At 34.0% G+C, this 22,413-nt stretch overlaps 1 protein-coding gene across 2 annotated transcripts; it reads right to left on the bottom strand.

Moving 5' to 3' along the window:
- Nucleotides 1–1,824: 1,824 nt before the first annotated feature.
- LOC124367841 (geminin) lies at nt 1,825–22,209 on the bottom strand. 2 transcript variants are annotated; one of them, XM_046824990.1, is made up of 5 exons: nt 22,131–22,209; nt 16,910–17,043; nt 8,592–8,695; nt 8,298–8,470; nt 1,825–2,167 (listed from the first exon to the last, which is right to left on the bottom strand). In XM_046824990.1, exons 2-5 carry the CDS (start codon nt 17,035–17,037, stop codon nt 2,102–2,104), a joined length of 471 nt encoding a protein of 156 aa, XP_046680946.1. In that variant the 5' UTR covers nt 17,038–17,043; nt 22,131–22,209; the 3' UTR covers nt 1,825–2,101. The 2 variants fall into 2 exon arrangements, with proteins under 2 accessions (XP_046680946.1, XP_046680945.1); XM_046824989.1 differs by lacking the exon at nt 22,131–22,209 and adding an exon at nt 21,818–22,124.
- Nucleotides 22,210–22,413: the final 204 nt, after the last annotated feature.

Genomic DNA, 22,413 nt, shown 5'->3' with positions numbered 1-22,413 from the left:
TTTGGACATAATTTGAATGAACAACTATGTTCTTATGGCGGTATTTGATTTAAAGTCCTACAAAATATCTCAGCTAGCAATGGATTTTCTTGTATTAAGAGAAGATCTGTTTAATACAAAAAAATATATTTCAACTCAGCCTTTAAAAGGGAAAATTCTGGGCAGTAAAACAAATTATAAATAAAAAAAACATCAATTAAAGAAATGGTTGCAACTCTACCTACATATTCTCTATTTCATAAAAGCGAGAAACATGCCTGATCAAAAGATTATTTTACATTACTTCCAGGTATTATAGAAACATACATCTTATATCATATATACAATCTGTAACCTTTTTCAAACAAAGAAGACATTGCTAATATTCTTAATGAACACTTTTGCAATATCACTATTACCTTAAATCTCAAATCATCTTCTATAAATCCCTTAAAATTAATTTCTAATAGCCCTAAGATAGATAACATTTTGACAAGTTTTTAACTGACAACAGAAATTGAGGTCCTGCAAGCAATGAGATCTCTTGAACCTAAAAAAATTGCTGGATGGGATGAGGTTTCACCTTACCTGCTTCAAGAATGTTCCCAAATATTAAAGAAACTTTTTTACTTCACTTATAATTAGCTCACTTCAGCAAGATATTTTTTCCATATCTCCTCAAGTTCTCATTAATTATTAAAACCATTCCAACAAAAATGACAAAGTAAAATCACTGAATAATCTATAATCCATCCTTTGCTGTCAGTATTTTCAAAAGGTTTTTGAGCAAACAGTTTTTACAAGGATTTTTGACTTTTTTTAACATAACAACCTGTTGTCATGTTCTCAATTTGGATTCCGCAGAAGCAAAAGCACTGCGGATGCAATTTTTAATTTGTGGATTTTGTTGCATGCACTGTGGGTGGGTTTCATTGTCAGTGCCTTCTGTGACCTATTCAAGGCGTTTGACACGGTCAGCATTGAGAAGCTGAGATATTGCGGAGTGACTGGGACTGCACATGGCTGGCTAACCTCATTTTTGACAAATAGAGAACAGAAAGTAGTGGTGAATCCGTGGGCTGAGAGTGACTATTAAAAAATGATTTTAGGTATCCCTCAGGACTCAATGCTGGGTTCTGTTCTGTTCCTCGTTTACTGCAATGATCTTCCTAATTTAACATCCAAGGTGCAGGTCCTAGTGTATGCAAACGATACCTCCATGGTAGCTTTCTACCCTAATAAGGTTCATCTGGAGAACCTTAATAGGGTTCTCCAGATGAACAGCCAAATGCTGACAGAAACCATAGACCAAATGAATACTTGGTGCAATGTAAATGGTCTGAAACTGAATCCTTCAAAAACACAATTTATAAATTTTCATCTAAACTGTATGACAACCACTTAGTCTGATTCATTATATTTACCTCCTCATTTCAACTCCGTAGTTTCTACCATATTCCTTGGTCTTCTAACTGACTCTAATCTTTCTTGGCATCAGCAGGTCAATTCTTTACTCCCTCACCTTTAAGCTAATTTTGCTTCTTGCCTGCTGGACAATGTAAAAATTTGTTTCTGTAATAATACCTGTCTGTCCTCAGAACATCTCAAGAATGAAAAGAGCTACAGACTTGAAATTTTGCATACAACCTCAACAAAGCCTGTTACACAGGATATGCTGGGGTACTCCTACCTTGTTAATTTTCTTGACTAGACAGACATAAAATGAGTTAAGTTGGACAACACAGTAATTTCTTCGTACTTTTAACTTCAGCTTTTAACAAACTGTTGAGTAAGTAATATTGTTATGTAACTTAAAATGTTATGATAGTAACAGGATTTAAAATATTTTTTTTTAATACACACACAATGTTCTTTATTTATGCAAAATTACAACTAATAATACTCTACCAACAATGCGAAAAACCGTTACAATTTATAAATTACATAATTTGTACTTAATAGTGATGATGGAATGTTAAAATGAGAATAACTTAATATTGGATAATAGTATACAGAGTACATATCAACATTGTTGGAGGCACTTTGGTATCTACTCACTAATACATGAAAAATAATAAAAACATGAGTAACTCCTCAACTCGTAACAAGATGACTGACAAACTCATGGTCTTTCAATGATCTCCTCTGTCACGCTACTGTCTTCATTGTTCATTTCAGAAATCACTTCCTGTAAAAAATAAGTCAGGGTCATTTCAAGTTTTTAACATAACAAAAATTGAACTAAATATGTACATGTTTCTATACAGTTCAAGAACACTACACTATTAAATATTCAAGGTGTCAGTGATATTCTATATGCATTACAGAACATGTCATATGAATATAAAAATGGATAATACAAAGGCTACCCAGAAAATAACAAACTTTTAAAATAAAAAATTAACTGAAATAGAAACATTTTATTATATACATTTAAAAGCTACACTCTTTGACTATTTTCAACGTAATCCCCATTCAAATTGAGACATTTATCATAACGTGACACAAGTTTTTCGCTTCCAGCTTTGTAGAAATCTGCCACCTGAGATCTTAACCACTGATTAATTCCAGCGTGAAATTCAGTGCTACTATCGAAGCACTGCGTTACGAGCCAGGTCTTCATCGCTGGAAAGAGGTGATAGTCACTTGGTGCCAGATTTGGGCTATAAAGCAGATGATCAAACACTTCCCAATCAAAATCATCCAAGATTTGTCGTGTACGATTGGCTGTATGGGGACGTGCATTGTAGTGGAAAACCAAAATTTTTTAGCTTAATTTTCTCCTACATTTGTTTTGTATTGCTCTCCATAGCTTCTGCAATGTTTCCTAGTACCTCTCTGCATTGATTGTTGACCCTCGTTCAAGGAAATAAACCAGAATCACACCCTTAGCATCCCAAAAAACAGTTGCCATAATCTTTCTCGCTGACAGAGTTTGGAGACATTTTCTTGGTTTTTTGGATATGAATATATGTGCCCACACTCCATAAACTGCATTTTTTCACATTGACATGTTACACCCATGTTTCATAATCAGTAACAATATGATCGAGAACTTCGTTACCATGTTTGTTGTATTCATCAAGGAAAGTTAATGATGCAGCAAGTGTTTGTTTTTTGCGATCTTCCTTAAGGATTTTTGGAACCCACCTGGCACAAAATTTGTGGTATCCAAACTTCCCTACAACAATTTCATGAAGTAAACTTTTTTAAATTTGTGGAAAATGTTCTGAGAGTCAGTCATTGTGAAACAGTGATTTTCAAGAACTTTGTCATTGATTTTCAACATCAAATCTTCAGTAACTAGACTAGGCCAACCGCTACGACTCGTCATGAACATTAGTGCGGCCATTTTTAAAGTCAAAACACCACTGCCTTACTCTTCTTTCACTCATTATTCCAGTTCCATAGACTTCACACAGTTGGCGATAGATTTAAAATTGGTTTATAGTTTTTTGCCATCAAAAACCTTATCACTGAACACACTTCACAAGTGGCGGGATTTTCAATTGCAGCACACATTTAAATTAATCACAGTGAGAAAAGTAAAAGAGATACAGACCACACACAACTACAGCTTGAGGAGTACTGAATGCCAAAGTGTTTTGATTCCAAGATGGCGGCTGTAGCCCCACCCACTGCCGCACCAATCAAAAACGTCTGTTACTTTTTGGATAGCCCTCGTATTTTAAAATATATTTAGAAGCATTTGCAAACATGCAGTAGTGTGTGTCAATTTAAATTGTATAAAAACACAACCTAGATTTTAATGAATCAAGAAAAGGACATCTCTTAAGAAAGTATTAGATCCTAAACCGCACTAGCTCTGGTGTTGGTTGAAATGTGAGTATAGCAAAAAGATTTAAAAATATGAAATGATACGTTTTTACAGCTCATATTGATTTTAGTTTGACACACTTAAACTAAACTTCAGACACCTAAATAATAGTATATCAGTAGCATCAGCCAACAAGATTAGAAGACTGCAAATGGCAACTTCCAGGTCATTTAATCTTGTTGGCTCATGTTGAAATAATTATATTTCCATGTCTGTTGGTTGGTTTAAAATATTTCCTAGTTTTTTCTGATTATAACCCTTCCACTACCTCCTATTTTAACCACCAGAACTAATATGATACACAATTATTCTTTTCTTATGAGAAAATACCTGTATTAATTCAATTTGTCCAAATTAATACTCTTCTAATACTGAGGTTAGACTGGGATCTCTACCCTACTGAACAGGTGATTGATTAATGTATTATTTTCAGTGATACAGGAAATTATTAGTTTGAATAAAACACAAAAATAGTTATGTATTTCGATGGCAACATTCAGGATGAACAAAACGATTTTGAATGACTTATTTAAGAATTGAATTCATCTTTTACTTTGTTCATTCATTAAATTTTCAACAAGTAATAAATATCTTAATTTATCATAATTATCATTGGCAGCTTGAATTACTGTCAATATTAGGAGAGAATTTCACTTAAAACAAACATCATTTAAATATCTTGCATAACTGTTATGAAAGTAAATTCATCCCCGCTGAACACCTGGAAACCTACATTTTTGTTCCATTCCCCATACAGTATAGCGTATTTAATTTAATTTAAATCCAAGAAATCCATTATTTCATTAACAACAGCCACAGTAATGAAAGAGCTTTCACTCGTTAAAATATCTGTAGAGCTGAATTCTTAGAACATTGTAAACCACTTTTTATTATTTTAAAAATTCTCACAATTATAAACCTATACATCATCCATCTATTATTACATGTAAAAACTAATCTGCGCTCGTTCACACTTAAGACAGGATTTGCATTCATATAATACTAGAAATCGTGATAAGCTTGATATACCCCAGCACAGGCTGGCCAAAACAGGTTCATCTCACATGGTGAACAGCATTGTTTTCTTTAATAAACTTAATGTAACAGCTTGGACTGCCTCAACTGGGGTGTTTAAGAGTAAGGTATTGCATTGGTTACAACAAAACCCATTTTATAATCTAGAGGATTTTCTAAATCATGATGTGGGTGTAGAATTTTAATTCTGAATACCTAACTAAATAGTGCCAGAGTAGTAATTAAACTCATACATTGTAAAACCGCAATTGTAAAATTGTACTGTAAATTTTACGTGTCTAATTTTAAACATATTTGATCTATTATGTCTATTATTATTAATACATGACTATGCCTATTTCATTATATGTAAAATGTGATCAATGGCAATAAAAATTATGATTATGATTAAGGCTTATTTTTTGAAAGAATACTCAAGATATTCTCTAATAACTTTGAAAATAACACACTACTATTCTTCCTCAAAAACGTATTGTAATTGACATTACAATGCACACTGAGGCTCTTATCAGACCATGATCAATCATGTAATACCAGACTGTCAGAAACTAAGTATAGTATAAGACGTTCCACAGACAGAAAGAACATTTTCAGTTTCAACCTTTGAAAACTAACGGTTGCATTAATGAATGTCGATCTCAGATGGAGGTACATAGAATATCTCTACAAAGGAAAGTTTCTTAAAAGATTTCTCATTTGTTCCCAGAAAAAATTCAACTGATACAGGCTTTTTACCAAAAAATGAATTTTTTCTGAACAAAGGTTAAGAGCTAGTTGTTACTGGCAGCTACTTTCTTTTTAGCTCTAAAAGAAATATTTTAAACCTCAGACACTTATACATGTTGATTTGTGGTCATGAATTCATAAAAGATGTCTTATTTTAAAGATATACTTAATATGCATCCAAATGCTTTTTAGTTTTTGAATATTTTTATTGGTTATATAAAATAAAAAAATAACTCCTTTTTATATTTGTTGTTGATTAAACGCTAAAAAAGTAAGCACTACAAGAAAAAGCAATACACACTTAGATGAGTGTAAATTACAATCTTTAAAATGAGTCATCTCTCATAACTCTACATCCACAAATAAAAAGATGACAGTAAAAATAGCATGTTTAGCATTGTTATTACAGCGTAAAACTCAAGATCATTTCATGACTGCCAGCTATTATACTTACTTTATCTACTGTAAATTGTGGGAAAAGAAAGAAAATATGACTTAAATAAATAAATAAATAAGGACTTTATTTTGGAGCGGTTTTCAACAATAATTGCTGGTTTACAAAACGACTCATGTCTTATTATAGTTCTTAAAAAATTAAAAGCTTATTTTTATAGTTATTAATAAATCAAACATAATATTAGACATACAGTTATATATGGCTATATCACCTTGTATTGTACATTAAATACTTGTATATATTTTCTTTGTATGTCGTTTCAGATACACCCTGGCCTGTTCAGTGGAGGACAGTTCATTATATAATTTGGGAGCAAAGTACGCAAATCGTTTTCTTTCAAATTCACGGCGAACGCGAGGCATCTCCAACACTTGATCCTGTCTAGCACTGCGAGATCGGACTTGAGACCTGCTTTTTAGTTTTTCTCTCAGATATCCCGGCCTGCCAGTGGTCAGGATTCTGTAAACCAGGCATGAGGAGCGCAGGGTACAAGTATCAGCTACAGTCAACAAACCCAGCGATCGTCGAGCCTCCGAAACATGGTCAAACCTTCTTAAACCACATACATACCTTACACACATATTTTGGACCCTCTGTAATTTTTCTAAATCTCCTTTAGACACAATGTTGCCATAGACAGGGAGGCAATAATCGATCACAGAGAGCACAAGAGCCCGGACAAGGCGAAGCCTGGTCTCTCTAGGAAACATGTGCCTATGCTTGTATAGCATTCTCAGTCGACCAAGTGTTCGCCGACAAACAGCACTTACATGACCAGATAGTGTGAGGCCACTATCAAGCATGAGGCCCAAGAGCTTTGAGGATTCACACTCCTTCGCGGACTTCACGTCATATGACAATGTTATTAACGAGTTTGACAATAACAAAGCTCATGAGAAAGCTATGTAGTCCTTTCTGAACATGGACATAATTATAGAATGTGCGTTAGTCCACGATAACATACAACCATATTTCATTTCAATATTATTCAGCTGTATAGTATCCGTTTAATACCATAAACAAGTAATAAATTACATTTTGTGTATTTTCACCACCCAGTGCAATCTAATAAAAATACTTAAATACAATTTTTCAATTAGGCAAAAAAATAGTTATCAAGTTTTACAAAATAAAAAAACTTTCAAGGAATTTTTCAAAAACCATTGTTAAAAAACATAATCTAATGTTATTCAATTTATTATTATAACAGGTAATATTGTAATGTAATATGCAAGCCAAATTAAAGTATATTGTACTATAATGAATTAACTGTTTCATTTATTGTATAAATGATAGTATTATATACAACTCATAACTATGAGTAGGCTACATAAACATGCAAATGGACATTAGCCTATAGGTGGCTTACTTATAAATCCTGCTCTGCATATAATAAATCAAATAGTAGATAACTTAAATTTTTAGAATGTCTACAAAACAATTGAAGGATATCTTTACAATATTTTTTTACACCGTTTCAGTATTTTTTTTTTTTTTTTTTTAGTACAAAAACTACATTTCTTGATAGGTATTTGAAATTTAGAAACTTTTCTACATTTAAAATAAAGCGAAAGCAAATTACAAAGTGGTGTCACAAAGCTCCCGGACTGTACTCACAACTTTTTTTTATGTGACTGTACAAGCCGCAATGCCAGTAGCCTTTGCCGCAATAGCAGCTGAGTCATCGTGCCAAGTTTCGTTGTTGGTGGTCAAGGTTGGTAGAGGGATCTCCAACCCTCTTGGTTGGTGGTTAGGTTATGTCTACAACTTGTGCTTAGTTGTTGTGTGTTATCATTACTTAGCAATTTTTGTGATAGGTACAGGTCATATAATTATTTTCATATAATTACCGACTTGTACAGTCTGTAAAAAAATGGCTAGTACAGTCCGGGAACTTTCTGATACCACCTTGTATTTCTGTTTTTCTCAACTGTTGAAAATTAATCGTTCACAAAAATTGTATCTTTATTTTTCAAAAAGTTTACTTTTATATTTATACGGTAATTTTTAATACTTTTTAAAAATTTGTATATATTAAAATATGTACATTTCCTGCACTTGTCAATACTTTTTTATAAAATAATCTACAATATGAAGGTACTTAAATGATTGTTAAAATCTAAAAGATAAAAGAGATCCATATTAATATTTTGTAATTCCCCTCTTCTCGATCAATTTTCTATCTTGAACAGAAGATTAGCATGGTTACGGATTGCCCCTTGTAAAGTACACAGAACAAGAAAAATGAAGTGTAAAACTCACATTGAGCGTGTCTATGATATTTTGAGCCTCGTCCAAAAGCTCCCTATACTTGTTGTTTTCTTCAGTCAGCTGGTCCAGTCGCTCGTGCAGTTGCTGGTTCTCTGTCAACGTCTTCTCCAGCGCCTTGCGCCTCGTCTCCGCCAGCAGCTGCCAGTAGTGCTCACTCGGTCCTTCTGTGTATAGCGAACCAACACATTAACACAATAGTCTCCAATTAGTGTACAACACCAAAACAATTACCGTATTCTTTAACCAACACGTAATTCAGATCATTACTAATGTGTCAAAACTTACCTTCAGAGGTCAGATCCTCAACAGTCACAGTTTTCTTTTCTGAAGTTTTCGTCGATTTCTTTTTGTCTTTCTTGGGTGAACTGGTGACGGCGGATGACAGTTTACTGAAAATTTAAAAACCTTTATTAAAGTCTTAATATGAAGAACGGCATAATGATGGATTAAGTTTAGCTCCATTTCACCTTCTGTTTAGTGCAGTGTCAGTACCCTGTCGATGGTGTGTCAGTACCCTGTCGATGGTGTGTCAGTACCCTGTCAATGGTGTGTTAGTACCTTGTTGGTGTGTCAGTACCCTGTTGATGGTGTGTCAGTATCTTGTCAATGGTGTGTTAGTACCTTGTTGATGGTGTGTCAGTACCCTGTCGATTGTGTGTCAGTACCCTGTCAATGGTGTGTCAGTACCCTGTCGATTGTGTGTCAGTACCCTGTCAATGGTGTGTTAGTACCCTGTCGATTGTGTGTCAGTACCCTGTCGATTGTGTGTCAGTACCCTGTCAATGGTGTGTTAGTACCCCGGTTGATGGTGTGTCAGTATCCTGTTGATGGTGTGTCAGTACCCTGTTGATGGTGTGTCAGTACCCTGTCGATGGTGTGTCAGTACCCTGTCGATGGTGTGTCAGTACCCTGTCGATGGTGTGTCAGTACCCTGTTGATGGTGTGTCAGTAGCCTGTCGATGGTGTGTCAGTATCCTGTTGATTGTGTGTCAGTACCCTGTTGATGGTGTGTCAGTACCCTATTGATGGCAGTGTCAGTACCCTGTTGATGTATCAGTACCCTGTTGATGGTGTGTCAGTACCCTGTTGATGGTGTGTCAGTACCCTATTGATGGCAGTGTCAGTACCCTGTTGATGGTAGTGTCAGTACCCTGTCGATGGTGTGTTAGTACCCTGTCGATGGTGTGTCAGTACCCTGTCGATGGTGTGTCAGTACCCTGTTGATGGTGTGTCAGTACCCTGTTGATGGTGTGTCAGTATCCTGTTGATGGTGTGTCAGTACCCTATTGATGGCAGTGTCAGTACCCTGTCGATGGTGTGTCAGTACCATATTGATGGTAGTGTCAGTACCCTGTTGATGGTGTTGTGTTCAAGGACACTAAAGTTATGGCAAATACTAAGTAATATTGCTCTTCAGACAAACTGACACTCCAGATTCCAGGGATCAAGCATGTGACAGTGTCAAGATGAAAACGCTGAATTAAGAAGAAAGTGAAATGAAACTAATACTCAACATTCACACTGAATCAAACCTTCCTATCATATCTGAGTTATTTATAATAATAGGAATACAAAAAACATGGGTCTATTATCCAAATGACTCAGAACTGTAAATTTTTATACAAAGCCATACAATTAAGCTGAAAATTAAGTTGAAATGAAGCTGAAGAAATATAAACTTTTTAAGTCCTAGACATTTAGCTGGGTGCATGTGCAAGAAGAGCCAGGAATTAAACAAAACAGTAGTCCAGGAAAAGCACTAAACCAAAGACCAAAATTAGCAGTTTTGACATTTTTTGGGAAACTTGTTACAATTTATTTTAAAACACACATTTTTGTTACTTTTGTAATAAGAATCTTTGCATTGAGACTATATTAATTTTAACACGTAATTACACACCCCGTTATTTGCACACACGTCCTGCCGTAAATTGGTCACGAATCTTGTATAAACGTGTATAAATATGATACAAATTAAGGAACCTCTTCCAAAAATTGGACCACTAACAAATTCCTAACACGTGAAATATCGTTTTTTTTTACTAAATAAACAATATATTTTTGTATAGGCACAAAATATTGTAATAAATATTTTTCTAATTGTTAGCAACGTGCACGACTAATTGAATTGTGTATCGTTCATTGTTTATTCTCAAACTGATAAGTTACAAATTCCAATGTATGAATGTATTTTTTTTAAGAATTGATTGATCTTTTCTAATAGCAAGAATGACAAACTTTTAAGTTTAAAAAATATATTATTAAAAAAAAAATGTTATTTGAGACAGCTTTTTTGTCTTACTGCTTTTCACACACATTTCAACTCCGATCTTATAGTTGGACTTTGGCTTTTCTCGCACATATTTCTCACAAGCTCCTATTCGGTAGTATTAGACATATTTTATTGCAAACAAAAAAACATTGGCTTAATTTAGCGAATTAATAAAATAAGCCTGAAATACATTTTACGGTTCAAAGAATAAGTTTAACTAAAGTAAAATAGGGTATAATAAAGTATATTCAGTATCTTGATATTTGTAATGCAACAGTTCTATGCATATAAGATCGTAAATGTGTTCATTCACCCATTGGAGTCCAGACGACAAAGGTGATAAAAGTCTTTCCAAGAACACTATATAGTCACTGGTCTTATACGGATTAATTATACTTTAACCATCCACCTGAAAATTGAGTTTTTTCTGGCTCAAATCTAATTTTATTTATTTTTCTGGAAAAAGATCATTCCAAGAGTGTAATCCATCATTAATATTAAATGAAACCGTAATCGATGAGGTCAATGAGACGAAATTCCTGCGGATGCATATTGATAGAATGCTTACTTGGGACACTCATGTCAATGTTGTCTGTGGGAAAAAATCCTCAGGCATTTTTGTATTGAGAAACTTAGCGACATTGTGTGATGAGGATACATTAAAAATGGCATATTACGGCCTCATATACCCATACATGTCTTATGGCATTACTCTATGGAGTGGTTGTTCGTATCACAACTTGTCCAGATGTTTTGTGTTACAAAAAAGAGCAATCAGAATAATTGCAAAACTTGATAATTGCAGACTTCTAAAACAAATGTAGGGAGAGTTTTAGAAGGTTCGAACTGCTGACATTCCCATCCCTCTACATGTACGAAACTGTCTTGTACTGTCGGTACAAATGTAAAACCACATGTGGCTGGGACGTACATGGCTATAACACTAGGGGGAGGGATATGTTAAGGGCGGCACAGCACATGCTCCGAGTTTATGAAGCTCAACCCCGTGAGGTCGGAGCTAAATTAATCAATTTGCTTCCCCCCGGTATACGTGAGGAAAACATGGAAACGCTGTTTAAAAAGAAATTAAAGCAATTTTTAGTAGGAGGGGGGGGTCTTCTACAGCGCTGCTGAGTTCGTGGACCGTGAACCAGAGTTTTAAGGGGCCGGCCTGTTTTAAGTCTTAAATTGTGTTTTTAGGATTTTTATTGTATTTTAAAGTTTTTATCTGGTTTTAAATTTTTAACTATTTAAAAGTATTTATAGTTTTATATTTTTAGTTATTTATAATATAGTTGTATGAATACTGTTTAATTTGACCAAGTTTAATTTGAAGTAACTGATTGTGTATATTTGTAATTTAATAACATAAACCATGTTTTAAATAATAACCTGTTAAATGTCATATTAAATTTAGTTTAGTGCTCCAGACAGCTTAGATGAAAGTGACAGATGCTATACAATATGTGAATTGTTTTAACAGCAATAAAGATATTTATTATTATAACTGGTAGGCTGTTTTGGGCAATTTACTTATCTGTTTTCTAAAATTTGTAATACTGCAAAAATATGCATAAATTTGATATAATTCCATTCACAATGTTTTAGAGAGTAATACTATCTATAACATAAAAATGTCAATTAATTCTTCGCTATAAAAAACTGGTTGTAAATATAAAAGGATGTAGGGGCAACTAGGAGAGGTAATGGGATTAAATTCAACAATAGCCAGAAGTCCTAAACTTATTATAATTTTAGAAAATGTACATTTTTCATGCTTTTTATAACAAGAATACATGTATTAGGCCTAAAAAAAATTGTAAATAGAACTTGAAAAACATAATTCATTTCCTTGGAAATACAACTTCTATTATATAACATTATATCGTATAACTGATTATGACAGTATATAAATAATGATAAATCACTAAACATGATAAATTTACGTCTCACGCATTGTAAAAAAGAACACGCTGAAAGCTCTGACAAACAATTGCGAATTATTTATAACGCATTGACACGTTCGCTGTGGGCGGTAACCCTGATTACCACTGCTACGTTGCGCTAGGAGCGGGCGGTAACTATGGTAACCACAGAGCCTTTGTTCTGAAATGAGGTCAGTATACGGCCCGCAGTCGAGCTATCACAATGCAGTGTTTCTCGCTCCTCGGGAGGTACTTTTCCTGCATTTTTATTTCGTTTCCACATTAGACTTATTCATTATTTAAGTTTTTATTGTAGTAAGTTATTGTGTAACACAATGGATCTTCCCCCGGGACCAAGTGGTGTACAACAACCAAGTTCTAAGCGTGCAACAGAGCCAGTATTTAGTTCAGACGACGAGGATGACAACATGGACGATGTGGAGTACCAGACAGACTCGGAAGTTGAGGATCCCGATTACGAGACCAACCCACCCCAATGGAGCGCTCACAACCGGATTGGAATGAAAGAAATTCCCTTTACTAGACAGGAAGGATTTTTAGTTCCTTTGCCAGATGACAAATCTCCAATTAGTTTTTTCACACTGCTTGTGGATATAGTTTTTTTAGAGGGGATTGTTAAGGCAACCAACAAGTACGCACTTGAGTTTTTTTGTGGACCCCATACTGTACCCGGCTCTCGAGTTCGTAAGTGGAAAGACCTATCTGTCGAAGAGTTGTTGGTTTTTCTTGGTCTTACTTTACACATGGGCATAATACAAATGCCCAGACTCCAAGATTATTGGAAAACGAATAAGTTGTTTTCTTCTTGTTTCCCAAATTTCATGTCACGGGACCGATTTTTGATTATCTGACGTTGCTTGAATTTCGAAAGCCATCCTGATCCATCTAAAGTCCAGTCTCTTATTGATTACTTCAATAACAAAATGAAGTCTGTGTACTACCCACAACAAAACCTGTGTATTGATGAGGGCATGGTACTTTGGCGTGGTCGGATGTATTCCCGTCAGTACATAAAAGGAAACCGGCACGAACATGGGTTCAAACTATACAGTCTGTGTGATCCCCATGGTTTGATTTTAAAGTTCTTTATGTATTGTGGCGTACTTGATGATTTTGGTGGCAAGGGACATGCAGCTAACGTTGTACTAAAACTAATGCAAGGAAAACTAAATTGCGGACACAGCCTTTACATGGACAAGTATTATAATAGTGTTTCTCTCGCCTCCACTCTTTTGAGAAGAAATACATATTGCACAGGTACACTCAGATTGGATAGAAAGTATATTTCAACGGATGTTAAGTCAGCTAAGTTGAAAAAAGGAGAAACCATTGCACGCTACGCCGAAAGTGTATTGGTAGCTAAATGGAGGGATAACAGAGTAGTGTCTTACATATCCACAGAACACACTAATGAAATAGTCACTTCTATCAACCGCAACCAACTTGAAAGGAAAAAGCCTCTGCCAATCGTGAAATATAACCACTTTATGAAGGGAGCTGACCGAAGTGACCAGATGATGGCTTATTATCCCCGTGAGAGGAAAACCATACGCTGGTACACAAGGATTTTTATTCACATGTTGCAGATGCTCATGATGAACGCACACTACTTCTTCAACGAAATGCGAATTTCTTCTAATGAAAGAAAAATGCCTTTGTATAATTTTCATCTAGCACTTGTTGACCATCTCCTACCGAACCCTCCTGCACCTCCAAGGTCACTGAAGCGGAAGAGTGTTGACCACATACCTTCCAAGATTGAAGGGAAACAAAAAAGTGGCAAAAAGTTCAAAAATAAAAGATGCAGAGTTTGTAGTGCAAAGGGGATTGTAAAACGAGTGGTATGGCATTGTTTGCAGTGTGATGAACAACCTGGTTTGTGTGTGCCTTATTGTTTTTACCAATACCATGAATAATGACAGACAAAAAGGGATTGTGGGGATGATTATGTTTGTTTTTTCCAGTATTGAAAATATAACTTTTCATATTTTTCACCACATATTTGTAAATATTAAATGACTTTTGGGTGAGTTGGTTAGGATGTATATACACATTTGTATCAATATTTTATTTTTGTAAACATATTTCTTCTTTTTTCTTACATTTTTATAAACTTATATACTACAATATTTTTTGTATCATTTCAAGTAAACATTTAAATATATTTTGTTATAATTACTCACATATTTGTAAATAATAACTGAATTTGAGTGAGTTAGCGGAGATGTGTATGAACTTTTTTACATTTACATTTTTATAAACGTTTACATTTGTTTTCGTTTACACATTTACGTATAAATATTGTTTGTTTGTTTAAAACGAATAAAATACAGTTCACTTAGCTACGATGTATTCATTTGGAATATTCCCACTGCCATAAAAGGGTATTCCCTAGTGTGAGCGATAACTAGTTGCCAGTTGGCAAGGAAGACTGTCCCCAGGGGCTAGCGGTAACTACAGTTACCGCATTGCCAATATGGTAGAGAGTGATAATTTCTGTGACTGATAAGTAATTTTCAAATATTTCAATCATATTTCATCCAAAAGTAAAAATATATTTAAACAATTTCAGCATACACGCAATTTCAGGGTCTGTCTCTGACATCAACGTACCAGTACTTTTGTATTAAACGGAGGCCTATCCCTGTCCCTATCTACTACTTACTTGTTACTTGTAGTGCCACAGTTAAGTTAACCTGTACAAGTGCTTGCATGATCTGAGCTTAAAATTGGGTTCATATTATGGCATGCTTTTCCTTTTTTTATGTCAGAAATGCAGGGCCAGAATGTCTGACATGATTTGATGTCGGAAAAGTTGGGTGATCTGGAACATGAAAAGAGGTAATGCCCCAGGCAATCAGTGCAGGCTTTGGTGATGTCACCCTGCACTTCTGGTGAAAAAGAAAACCCCTACAGGTAGTATCTAAATTCAGTCACATGTAATCTGCTAAATAACGCAAGCAAATGTTAACTTTAACTTTTTCTGTTTATAATAAGTACGTAGGTATTTACTAACTTATATAGCCTAATAACAAATAGTAGATAGGAACATAACGCCCTCCGGATAATACCAAACTACCTCGTCATGTTTCCAATGGTATATAACTCACATGCTTACATGCACTATAGTAAGTCTAGTGATAATGGCAAACAATGCTAACCGACTGACAATCCGTTGATCACCAGTAGCAAAATTCCATATTCAACAGAATATCCACTTATCGTTGGTTCGAGGATTAAACACAACATACCAATATACTTCTTATAATAACACTGGTAATACGAGTTATAACAGTTCAACAATCATTAAAAAAGTATGGTTTGAATAATTTAGGACTCCAGAATTAGTGTTCTATATACACAAGTATATATAGAAAATAAATTCCGTTTATGTTAATGCCTACTCCAGTGTTGCGAACACAGTTCTGCACATGCACGGCACTTAACTTGTTACAAAGGAGTTGACACCATTTTGAGTACATTTTTTGTTTTCACTTTGTGGTGCTTATTTATAATGACCAAGTTAATTAAAAAAATTCTGCCACATGTAAGATTACATCTATAATGCCTTTTATCAATTTTAGGATTGTTAAACCAACAGAAATCTATTAACAGAGCTGTTAGGTATGTTGTCAAATTGTGATGATCATATCAACAGTAAAAAGATGGATGAGACAGTTCAATGATGGCTCAGAAAATATGTAGGCACATGATAGGTAGCAATTTTTTGAAAATAATCAACTTGTTTGTGTGGTAGACGTAGCAATTTTATTACTGAGCCATAGAGAATTTTGGCAGGAAACAAATTAATCCCCTCCGTACAATCTAAACCTTGCTACTAATGAATGCAGTTAAGATGTTCACTGACAAAGACAAGATCAAAAAATATTTTTACATTTGGACGAAATCATCAGAAGGCAGCTATTTACGATGGAGGAATACATGCTATGATAAATTGGTTGAAACTTAATTCATACTTATTTGCTTTCTTTCACAAGTAAAAAATGAAAATGACTTGAAGGTTGTACCATGTATGTTGGTCGATTATTAAGCAAGCACCATTGAAACTTATCCAGTTCTGTTGTACTTGCCACAATGTGAGGCACAGATGATACTGAACAACACCACTTAATAATGGGTTGCAATGACAGATTTTAATGGTGCAACTAAATTCCATAAGGCTTCACCATACCTCTGTGTTTATTGTCTTCCATTGTCTTACACCTTCAATTAGTGCACTTCAAAAATTGGTCGATCAATTTCAGCTACTCAGTACAAATTGTTGCAGATGGTGTCTTGCAATTGAAAACCGAATGACTTGACAATCAATGGGGTTTTTAATTAGCATGGCATCAGAACATATTGACTAAAAACCAGTAACCTACCTGGTGTTGATGGCACTGAGCTTGCCCTCTTTCTCAGTAGATGGCAACATCCTGCCAGCTCCTACTAGATTCTCCTTATCTCCAGCTGCCACTTGGAGAGGATGGAGAGACTTCCGGACAATTTTCATTGCCTCCTGCACAGAAACTATGGTTAATACAACAACAACACTAGGGAGATACCCAATTTTTATTAGATCGGGACGTTGTCCCTTTTCAGAAAAGGCCAGAATATTTATAAGGGATCAGAATGCTCCGGCTACTTCAGTAACCATTTAATTGACCAACTACCACTTAGATTCTAAATTTTACTTGATGTTGTTGACAATTTTATGAAATACTTTCTCCAATAGGAACATATTTTTCACTGGTTTTTCATCGTTTAAATATCTAAATAACAGCTGTCCAAATAAAAAAAAGCTCTTTTAATACCTATACTTTTCAAATTATAAATTTCAACATATTATACATTTTATTATGTTTTGTTTTTACCAAATCTACTCCTTACTGCTGACAAAAAAATAAAACTATCCACCAGATATACCTTAACAGATCAAATTTCAACAGTAGCCTATCTGATCATAAATGTTTCCACCAACAAACGAAAAACGCCCTTCGAGATAGATAACTTTACCCATAGAAGCCTAATACTGAACAATTATCTAGTCACTCTGTTTCTTTTATATTTTATTACACCAATCAGGCAGTCATACATATGGCAGATAAGTGCTGCGTAAAAGATCTGTTCGGCAGGCGTCACTCTCAGCGTGATTATGACTTTCATGGTCCCCTCGCCCAAATGAGAGACTGGGAAATAACTTCAGCCACCTTGTCTATCTTTTTCACGACAGTGCTTTTTCGACCATCCAGGGAAGAGTGCTGGCATCCCTCCGCGGTCCTGTGTAGAAACACAATTTCTAATCTTCACATGTTGTATGGTAATTTATTTCATTGTTATGCTTGTTACCCCTCATTATTGATTGTTGTGTTCCTGAAATAGTTTACTGCTTTGTTGTTATGTATTATGCCGTTTGTTGTTACTATTTACTTGTATTATTAATTGTTATATTTAATCATTTATGTTGTTGTTTTTGTTAGATTGTTATCACACTGTCAACGTTATTGTTATTTAACTCATTGTTTCTTTCTTTCAGTTGATATTTAAATATTTATATATGTATACTACCCGCTTGTACTTTGGCTTGTTTGCCGTTGGAATGTAATAAAAAAAAAGTATTAGATATTTATATACTTCTCGAGGAATGTTTTTCTTATCCTGCATAGGCTGGCACCAACAAAACCATTATTAATGGCCTGGAAAATTTGTGATCAGTACCTCCTCTATTCTACCCTACGCCTACAGTACAAAATTTCCATTATGTTTATGCACATTAATCGCTAACACTTGAACTAGCTAAACTTGATTATATACACAGGACTCATGGAGAGTCCTGTGTATATAATCCTCCATTGACAAGATAACGTAACCTTCCTTATGCCGACATTGCTTCCTTTTGGGAGGCCAAAAACAAGAACCTATCATAATAATGACATATAATTTTCACAGTAAATCAAATATAGTCTGTTCTTTCTAATCAATATAAGTTTTTTAGGTATCTGGTAAGAAAAACTCTTCTAAAAATAGTGACCCCAAGATAATACCAAAATAGAAAGTAGGCCTACCAGATAAAAAACAAAAAGTTGTATTGTTTTGCATTTTTTTCCCTAGTCAATTTTCTGATTCGACAAGTGAAAATAAAATTATAAGAAACACTAATTATTCAGTAAAACCATCATAATTTATGTAGACCAATAGGCTACACTTTTGATTTAAATTAAAACGCATTTAAGTGAGAATTAGAATGACAATAATAGATGTTTTAAATGGAAGAATATTGACACTTTTTGGTCATTTGGTATACTTTAACTAATTTAATTATACATAGCTTATAAGTTTTTGGTATCTTGACTGCAGTATAATAAGCAGACAACATTACAATCGAATCAACTATTAATAATGAATATAATATAACTATAACTATAATTTTGAGGTTGAGTGGTAGAGAGGAATTAATAGCCCTAACTCCGCCTCTTTAATAAAGGCATTTTTCATTTCATTTCAATAATAAATATCTAAACTAGTCCTATCAAATATTAAAAACTTTTATAAGCGGCCTACACTCGCTTTTAAATTGCTGTTATCGAACAATTCTATATACTATCCAACTTCTATACGTAAAAATCATGTACAATAAGAGTTATAAATAACCGTAACAAGAAGAATATCAGGTAATTCTAAGCAATATATGGGTCAACCTCGATTTTTCTCATATTACAATATAATGTTCCAATAGTCAATTAGAAAAGGAAATGACTAGAATTTCTTGCCGGAAAGCAGTTATAGGGAGCAGGCAACTCATATTACAATATAATGTTCCAATAGTCAATTAGAAAAGGAAATGACTAGAATTTCTTGATGGAAAGCAGTTATAGGGAGCAGGCAACCGCGAGAATTACCTATTAGTCATCAGGGGTACTGAAGTGATCTGGGCTTCAAATTTGGAACTACTCGAGTTAATTTTTTCTCTAAAAGAGCAAGCAGCGCGAAGCGCTGCGCAGCGGGCAAGCATCGTGCGTGATCTTCGTATATACTGAATTGATTCAGGACAAAGGAATGACACAGATTCCTTTACCAGATTTTTACGGAGATTTTGTATTGGGCGGATTATATTGGTTTACTTTGCTTTCCAGCATGTAATTATGTGTTTAAAATTGTTTTACATACATTACCTACATTATATTGTAATATGTAATAACAATTTATCAGAAAATTTGTAATAAAAAAAAGGATCACGCACGATGCCTGCCCGCTGCGCAGCGCTTCGCGCTGCTTGCTCTTTTAGAAAAAAAAATTAACTCGAGTAGTTCCAAATTTGAAGCCCAGATCACGTCAGTGCCCCTGATCACTAATAGGTAACTCTAAGCAATATATGACCGTCTGGCGGTTGCCTGCTCCCTATAACTGCTTTTCCGGCAAGAAATTCTAGTAATTTCCTTTTCTAATTGACTATTGGAACATTATATTGTAATATGAGAAAAATCGAGGTTGACCCATATATTGCTTAGAATTACCGAATATCATACATTACAATTTAAAAAACATAAATTTAACAATAACATTAACTTACAAAACAACAAAACCAACTATGGCCTAGACTTAGATATCTAAGTAACCTTACAATATTAGGCTACAATTTGCCCAGCTTCATATCAACGAGTAACCTAACCACTTTTGTGAAATAGAGGAAAGAATTTTCCCCATGGATTACCAGGAACCAAACCCACATGTTGAAGCCACTTAAAAAGTTACTTGTGAGAAATATCTCACATATTGTTCTCATATTCATCGCTATTTTCAAAGTTTATGAATATTTGTTACTTCTTGCTATTTATTATTTACATTAAAATTACTATAACTAATAAGTTTAAATCATACACTAAGTTCAAACTAGTGTAATATTGAATTATTCCTTTGGATAAAAACAATTGAACAATTTGATAATAGTAATTGAATAACATGTATAGGCTGCTTATTAAAGTCTACCCCAATGACAAATATTTTTTCACTCTACGAATATGATGGGGTAGGGTACGATAAGCGGACCCGGTTTTTTTATATCGAAGAATGTAATCATCGATACCTAATATTCACATCTCAAATCCTAGATTATCAATCGATATAAAAGTATCTATAGCCTAATAGTCCTCAATAACAATATGTTTTAAATTTAAAAATGAATTTAATGTTTACAGTGATCAAACAAATTATTATAACCACAATTATGAAAACTGAAGACGACCATATTTGCTCCTCTCACAGTTACAGTTGTTTCTTTCCCACAAATTTCACATAATGGGTTTTTCAGTACGAGTCCAAAATGTTGAAGCCACTAAAACATGTCTATCATCTTTGAAAGCAATGTCGTGTCTACAGTTTCTAAAATTGACTGCCATTTTTTAATAATAAATGATACATGTAAAATTGAAATATTACTGTATGTGTATTATTTGAAAGTGTTTACAGCTGTTGATATAGGTTTTTTTAAGTTAATTGTTCAAAATAATTAATCAGTATCGATTGACTAATCGATTAAGTAATATCGTTTGCCGATTTCAATATATAAAAAACCAGGTCCGCTTATCGTACCCTACCCATATGATGTGTGCCTTAACAATTACAAATTATTTTAATTATGAAGTAGTATAAATGAAAATTTCCTTGTGAATAAAAAGGCATGTGACATGATAGGGTAAATATGAATACTAATTTTTTAATTATTTTACATTAGCCTAGCCTATATAGTCTACCAAACACGTTTTTCCAGTATGAATGTTCACCACTGCCAGTCCTAGGGTTAATATACCATACAAGCCTATTATGTAATTTTTATGAGTCTACATAGCCTAATCTTATATGGTAGGCCTATGGTACATTACACATAGACCTACCTCATATGCCAATACTTTCAAAGCGATTGATTCTATTACCTTTATAGGCCATTTCAAGTCTAGTTAGGAAACAATGTTCAGTAGCATACATAGGGAAATTCCATGAAAACAAAACGGCATGCGGGATAAGCTAAGAACAATAAGTTAGGCCTAAGAACGATTATAATAGACTATATTGTAGGATATAAGCCTACATATTTTTCAGTAATGAACATGTAGCAGTCACTTAAAAACATGTAAGCCTATAGTCTAAACAAAAATTTTGTGCCACTAACTTTTATTATGAGTAACTAATGTAATCAAATGTTATAACAGACTGATTTCATCCATACAATCATCTTTAAATTCAATTAAAATAGAGGGATGCCTATACTTAAAAGAGATAATTTTATTAATTACTACCTTTGATTCGTCACCATTTGAAACATCCACCTTCAATTTACTCTGAGTATCAGTTCTCATTGCTTGGATGTCCAATGAAAATTATTTTCAAATCTTCCTAACCTTTTCTTCGTTTCTAATGATTTCTGGTCGGTCCTGTCCATCCACTATAGTTTAAACCTGTTAAAACTTGTTCCGATCCTAATATTAAACGATATTTTATAAATCACTCAAAATATCACAAGTACCAAAAACAAACAAACAATTTTTATTGTTAATCCCAGACAAAATCCAACTATTTACGAATTTGTAATTCAGACTGAATTCAGCTTACCCCCAAATCACATGTCGTTTATTTATTTGCCAGTTGCCGCCAAACTCTGAGAAATGTGTTGTTTTGTTTGCCTTTGTATGCAAGGAGAATGACAGTGTACACTTATAGCATAGAGTATATATATCCTTGTACATGAATATATAGTGTACTTATATTAATACTTGATATAACAACTAGATAATGTGTTAGATTACTGCTTGCAGAGGTAAAACTATTTTTATTCCCTTTTAAGTTTCAGCGTTAAGCTAAGCTGGTATTAAAGGCATTCATGTATTTCCAAAAT

This window comes from Homalodisca vitripennis, chromosome 8, assembly GCF_021130785.1.
Source record: "Homalodisca vitripennis isolate AUS2020 chromosome 8, UT_GWSS_2.1, whole genome shotgun sequence".
NCBI classification, from domain to species: domain Eukaryota; kingdom Metazoa; phylum Arthropoda; class Insecta; order Hemiptera; family Cicadellidae; genus Homalodisca; species Homalodisca vitripennis.
This window is presented reverse-complemented; position numbering and strand designations above follow the sequence as displayed.